General features: G+C 38.8%; 1 protein-coding gene across 1 annotated transcript; it reads left to right on the forward strand.

The window, feature by feature from the left end:
* The first annotated feature begins 3882 nt into the window (after positions 1-3882).
* Positions 3883-6639, forward strand: LOC127766472 (uncharacterized). The gene is made up of 2 exons (XM_052291508.1): positions 3883-4006; positions 4093-6639. The coding sequence occupies exon 2, from the start codon at positions 4368-4370 to the stop codon at positions 4938-4940; it is 573 nt and encodes a 190-aa protein (XP_052147468.1). The 5' UTR covers positions 3883-4006; positions 4093-4367; the 3' UTR covers positions 4941-6639.
* Positions 6640-7215: the final 576 nt, after the last annotated feature.

Raw genomic sequence — 7215 nt, forward strand, 5'->3', positions numbered from 1 at the left:
GGACGGCAGATTTACCGCTACCGCCATTGGACCGCTCTTTTTAAGTAGTACGGATGATTCAAAAGGTTTTATTTTTATCCTTCTCAACTACTATACACTAAATGGCTAAGTATAAGTTATTGTGTTATTCAAGTTATTTTTCCAACTTGTTCTCCTTTGGGCTTGGTAAGAAATGACACCTTCTCAACTTGTTCATCTTTTCTAATACTACTCTATAGATAGGCAGCTAAGTTGTTTGACTATTTTCTTTTTTTTTCTAGATAATGGTTTTTCTTAATTCGATCTTATACGTAATCTAAAATGGCTCATGTTTACAATCAGACATAGTAGTGCACAAATTTTTTTAGATAATTAGTAGTGCATAAATAGTCAGTACAAATGACATATTGCTCTTGCTCGTGTGTGCTAGTATGGCCCGATTTAGGGCTTGTCTGATTCAGCTTAGAATTATTATAATCTGGATTATTAGTAGTAAGCTGAAATAAACATATAGCTTATTATGATATATTATTATAATCTATAAGCCAGATTACTATAATATGGTAAGCCACTATAAAGGTGTTTTTTTAGATTATTGGGTGACTAACAACTAACAAACAGATAATAATCCAAATAAACAAATAGCTAGCAGCTTATTCTATGTCGGCTTATTATAATCTAGCTTATGTTAATCTAGTTCTATAATTTAGATTATAATAATCTTAAGTTGAAACAAACATGGCCTTAGATGGCAAAAAAAAATTTTTTAGAGTGTCACATCAGATATACGGACATACATTTAAAGTATTAAAAAATATCTAATAACAAAATAAATTACAGATTTCGTCAGGAAACTGCGAGACGAATTTATTAAGCCTAATTAATCCATCATTAATAAATATTTACTGTAACACTATATTGTTAAATTATGGCACAATTAGGCTTAAAAGTTTCATCTTTCAATTTACACATAAACTGTGTAATTGTTTTTTTACCACATTTAATACTTTATACATATGTATAAATATTTAATGTGATTAGTAAAAAAATTTTTGTTTCGAGAACTAAATAAGATCTAAGTGAAAATTTGCAATCACAGCGTAGGCTACAAAAGCATGCCGACACATCAGGACAGGCGTCCGCCACAGCCGATTCCGCGGTTGCGTGGTGGGCGTGGGTGTGCGTCATTGCAGGTGGGGGGCCTCGAGGGTCCTGCCGCCACGCCACGTTTTTCCCAATCTTTTGCGATTGCATGGCGAGCGCCGAGCGAGACCATGGAGTACTGGTACTGGATAGATACGGGTTGGTAAAGCGGTGGTGCACTGGTGGCCTCAGCTCAAGCGTTGTAGTAATTCCGATGCTTCTGCTAGATTGTCAACACGGACGAGGTACCCAGCATTAGCCATGGAGCTTTCTCGCTGCAGTGTATATGATACTTTCACCTTCTCATATCATATAATAAATCATTTTATTTTTTTACATTTTATTAAGTTTGATTAAATTTATAAAAAAAATAGCAACATCTGAACCACAAAGTAATTTTATTAAATCTAACATTAAATATACTTTGATAATATGTTTATTTGTGTTAAAAATGCTACTGTATGTTTATAGGCTTAAACAAACTTAAACAAGTTTAACTAAAAAAAATTAAAATAATTTATAATATAAAACGAAGGTTGCAATAGTAGGCATTAGTTAGGTTCCAATGTTTCCCTTCTTCTATATGGTAAGAGTAACTGTACGAAGAAGAAGAGGAGAGAGATTAGAGAAATTAGGGCCGTTAAGCATTGAAGCTGTTCTACCAAAATTTTAGTAACTTAGATAGTAGATAAGATAGTTTAGATTGATACCAAATAATTAATAGTGCCCATGTTTAATTTGGTCATATTCTAAGATCTTTTTCACCATACTACTAATTTTTGGCTTCATATTAATATCAAACCAAACATATCCTAGCTAACTTTGTCCACCAACAAATTGGTAGTGCCATAATTTATCTGTAATTTTTGCACTACCAATGAATGCGTAGGTTCATTGTAGGGTAGAAAATAGGCTCTTACTTTTATTTTGGCTAGGCCTTTATTTATTTGTGTGTTGTAAAAAAATGAATATTTATTTGCATGACGGACTAAAATAGTACAGTGAATATTTGGGTATTTGGCTCAAAAGGGCTATATTCGCTCTTAAATTGATATTCCAGTCCCGTTAATACCTCAACCCTCCCTATTCCATAGGCTATATGTACTCGTCTATGGCTAGCTGTGATGACTACTTGCCAACAAAAAATTCATAGACTATATATTATGAATATTTTTGTTTGTGGAGCTTTTAAATAACCAAAATCAGTGAAAATATTAGTTTTTGAACCTTCAAAATTCTATCGACTTGCCCAAAGACTGTTTAAATTTTGTACCATAAATATTGCAATTGATTATTCTATATAAATAAATTAAAAAATATCACGAACATAAAAAATACTTGAATAATTGCAGGTTACTACGTTCTTATAGAAGCAACTTTTTCTACATGTTCATGACAGAGACATGATATCCTGATTATAAAAAATTCTGATAAATTATAATTATAATTTTGTTTAGTACTTTATAACTTTAGTATTTTATTATACACTAAAATCACTTTACTTTTACTCCATGTTAGTTCATTTTTACATAGGCCTTTATCATTTATGTTTAGCGATATTTTTTTAACTTCTTACCCATTCCTGAATGGTAAAAAATGAATATTTGGCTAGGAGTGAGTACCGTTAGGGGTGACAATTTTTTTTGTTTGGACCAACTACTGCCTATACATCATGTGACAGCCCATCATGTAACATATTTTTTTAGCCTCCTAATATACAGATTTCTTATCCTTTGAATGAACATCTAACGGATGACATTAATATACACAACAAAATACAAAACAACAAAAAAAAAAAGGCTACGTGGACAATCTGAAGCTCACGTGGGCTTAAATGGTCTTAAGTAGATTTTAAACTTACATCGTAAATACACTAAAATTACATATGTAATTTTCAGACTTACATCGTAAACACGCTAAAATTACATATGTAATTTTCAGACTTACATCGTAAATACACTAAAATTACATATGTAACTATATTGTAAGTACGATATAATTAGTACGTGTAGGATCATAAATAAATTAGCATTAAATCGATAATGATGGAGTCGGCAAGAGTGTAACACGAATCTTAACACCATTCAACGTACATAAATCTGTAAGATATAGGATTCAAAAATCTATCGGCAGATAGATAGCAATTCCGTTAAGAATTTCTTGTTTGTACGTAACTGTTGGGCAGTGCTACACCTTTTGCTTTGCTTTACCAGTCCCGAAACAACTAGTATTTCTCTTCGATACGGATATACACTACCGCCACCGTTTTAAAGCATACCTATTTCTAGCGCAACGACTTATCCCAAAATAAATATATTTCTACACCTACAACCTCATATCAACCCACCACAAGCATTTTTCATTTAATTTCTTTACCTATATGTTCTATTCTTAACCAATTATAATTTTTTAATAAAAAAGCTAATATTTCAGGATGGAAGAAATAGTGTCAATAGATCATTAAAAATTATGACCCCTCCTAATAAGGGCAACAATAACAGTGGACTATAATTCAATTACAAAAGAAAAAAAGTACAAATTACCCTCTCAAACTATTGCGGTAGTACGATTTATCCCTCTAAACTACAATACCAGACATTTGACACTCTAAACTCTTAAAACTGGATAAATTAACACCCTAACTCAATTAGAAGCGGTTTTCAGCCTACGTGGCACGCATGTGGCGATACAGTCAGAAAAACAAATAAAAATGGTGGGGCTCACCTGTCAGCGCTTTTTTTTTCTCTGTTCCCCCTTCTCTCTCTCTCGGTGAACAGGGGCCGCGGCTGGCGGGCGGCGGGCGGGCGAGGACAAGCACCTCTCCAAGTGGACCGACGCCGACGTCGACGAGTTCATCGCCTCTGATCCCGTCTACAGCCCGGAGGTCCTCCTTCCCACACAATCCGTCTCTCGCTCGTCCGGCCGCATGTCAAACCACGTGATTTTTCCGATCCCCTTTTGTTTTTGCAGCTCAAGGCGATGAGGGAATCCAGGAAGTCCGCGCTCGGCGGGGCTCTCGTCGGCGGCGCGCACCTCGGCGGCATCGCCCTCAAGTACTCCAAGGCCCCGCACGATATCATCATCAATCGCGACCTATCTAATCAACCTGCTGTTCTGTGCTGTGCGCGTGCGTTTGGTGCCTGATTTGGTTGACGAGGTGCCTGATTCTGTGCTGTGCTGCTTCGCCGGTTGACGAGGTCAGAGAGGACGGGGAAAAGCGGCAGAGGTTGAGGACGATATGCGTGATGCGCCGAGGCGGCCGTTCTTCGCGTGCGCCGCGGCGGGGAGGTGGGTGTTCGTCGCCGGCGGCACGACGAGGAGAAGAACGCGCTGCAGACCGCGGTCGCGTACAACGCCGAGGCCGACGCGTGGGTGCCGCTCCCGGACATGGCGACGGAGCGGGACGAGGCCAGGGGGCTCTACGTCGGCGGTGTGTTCGTCGTCGTCGGCGGCGGTGGAGACGGAGCTCGCTCGGGCAGCCACGACGGCGCCGCCTCCGCCGTGCACGCCTTGCTCCTCGCTGCCGCCTCCACCATGTACGGCGTCGGCGGTGGCGGCGGCTTCAACGCGCCCTCCACGGCATTCGCCCGGCGGCCGCAACCAGGAGGATGATGACGACGACGAGGAGGAGTAATCCGGCGAGGGGCACGTCCTCAAGGCCTGGGCGAGGAGCCCGGAGGAGTCTGTCTCCGCCGCCGACTGCCCGGGCGAGCTCCACCTCCGCCTCCGCCACCAGCCGATCCGCGCCGTGCACGCCTTGCGCGGTTGCGCCCGAGAGAGAGAAGAGAGAGAGAGGGGAAGAGGGGAAGAAGGTATGACATGTGGGTCCCACCATTATTTTAAAAGAAAATACTAACTGGGTTGCCACGCGTACACCACGTAGGAGAAAACCATTCTGGATTCGGTCGAGGAGGGTAATTCGTGCAGTATAAAAAGTTCGGGGTGAGTGATATCCGGTTTTCGGGTTCAGGGGGTAATTCGGTCGACAGAGATAGTTTAGGGGTGTAATTCGTACTTTTTCTATTACAAAATTATACATAAAATAAGTGAGAGAAAGAAAGAGGGAGTTAACTTATACATAACTCAAGAAAAAAAAAAGTGAGAGAAAGAAAGAGGGAGTTAACTTATACATAACTCAAGAAAAAAAAAGTGAGAGAAAGAAAGAGGGAGTTTGAAAAAGTAAAAATAAATTTATAACTACTCTCTCCATCCCAAGAAAGACAATCAGCACCTAAAACAATGAATCTAGATATAAGATTGTCCAGATTTATTGTACTAGGTTAGAAGTTTTGTTTTGTAGATGGAGGGTACTTCCTCCATACTTATAAAGTAAGTCGTTCAGAACAATGTTTAAGTCAAACCTTGGAAATATAAATTATGAATAACTCTTAAGTTGTTGAGTTTGAAAATGTAAAAATTATATGTATAGATTTGTTTTGAAAAATACTTTCATAAAAGTATACATATATAACTTTTCAATAAATATTTTTATAGAAATAAAAAGTTAAAATTGTGTTTTAGAGACCGTGTCGCTGTCCTAAACGACTTTTTTTTTACTAGTATTACTAGTATGGAGGGAGTAGATGCTAGTTTTACTACTATTACGTAATTAAACTTGCTCTCGTAAACGGGACACCAACCAGCATAGAACAAAATCTCGGAACATGCAGTGTGTTGTCGCTGCTTGCGAGACAAGCCAGATCCACTACAAACTGCTCCAAGCTTGCCGACGACGAGCGCGTACCGTCCCGTTCCCGTGATTCACGCAATCACGCTTGACGAGTCGTCGCGCAGCCCCGTTAGAGTCGTACAGAGAGCCCCCCGAAAAAGGAATAAAAGGTTGACGAATTATACACGCCAATACAGCTGTAATCAACAGAAAAGATCGGCGGAACGGCACGACCGGACTACTCCAACTGTCCAACACAACGACTGATGAACAAGTTAGCGGCGCAGAGGATCCACTCGTCGATGCGGCTGCTGGAAATCGGCGTCCTTTGTGGAGCGTTGTCATTGGCAGAGGGCGATGAGCCCGCCAGACAGCCAAAGGAGAACCGCGAGGCGGGTGGAAGCGGAACGCGAGGCGCTGACCCGAGTCCCCACCTATTATTCCTCGCCAACACCACGTCCCCACCCAACCAGACCAACAGTAGCCAGGAAAGCGTGGACACGGCACCCGCAAGGCCCACCCCACATACCGCGGCATGACCGCCATGTAAAGTGGTGCACTGTGGCTGGTGCCAATGCCAATGCGAAACACATACTCCCTCCATGTAAAAAAAACTTAACTAATAGATAAGATAGATCTAGATTTATCGTACTATGGCTGTATTCAAATTAAAATTAAATATGTAAAACGAAAAATCCATTAGAACGTGATTAATTAAGTTTTAATTATTATAAACTTGAAAAATGAATTTATCTGATATTTTAAATCAACTTTTATATAAATTTTTTCATAAGATATACCGTTTAACAGTTTGAAAAGCGTGCTAATGAAAAACGAGGAAAAATCTGTATCTTTATGAAGTTAGAACAGGGCCTATAAGAGATCACATTCCCTTTTAGATTAAGTTTTTTTACATTATATAATAGAGTAAAGTCAACAATTATCTTGTAGTCACCACTTTATATCAACTAAATAAAAATCAGAACGATAATTCTGCTATATGATCGAATATACTCGCTTCGTCCTATAATATAAGAGATTTTAACATTTTGCATATACTGTTTGACTATTCGTCTTATTAAAAAAATTTAAAATTATTATTTATTTTTATTTTTGACTTACTTTACTATCTAAAGTATTTTAAGCATAACTTTTCATTTTTTATATTTGCACAATTTTTTTAATAAGACGAGTGGTCAAACAGTGCAAGCAAAAAGTCAAAATCCCTTATATTATGGGACGGGGACCGAGGGAGTATTTATAGATCTGACAACCTACATAAAGTAACCACAGGTGATGTTTCACATCATACGATATCAAAGAGCTATTTATCTCTATCATAATGGGCAAAAACACATTAAATTAAAGATATCTAACAAAAGAACGGATACTTTGACACACTATTTAAACTAAATGATATTCCA

This window comes from Oryza glaberrima, chromosome 1 (assembly GCF_000147395.1).
Source record: "Oryza glaberrima chromosome 1, OglaRS2, whole genome shotgun sequence".
NCBI lineage: Eukaryota > Viridiplantae > Streptophyta > Magnoliopsida > Poales > Poaceae > Oryza > Oryza glaberrima.

Coding starts and splice junctions, on each gene's coding strand:
- LOC127766472 (XM_052291508.1), top strand. CDS start 4,368: ATGCGCCGAGGCGGCCGTTCTTCGCGTGCGCCGCGGCGGGGAGGTGGG.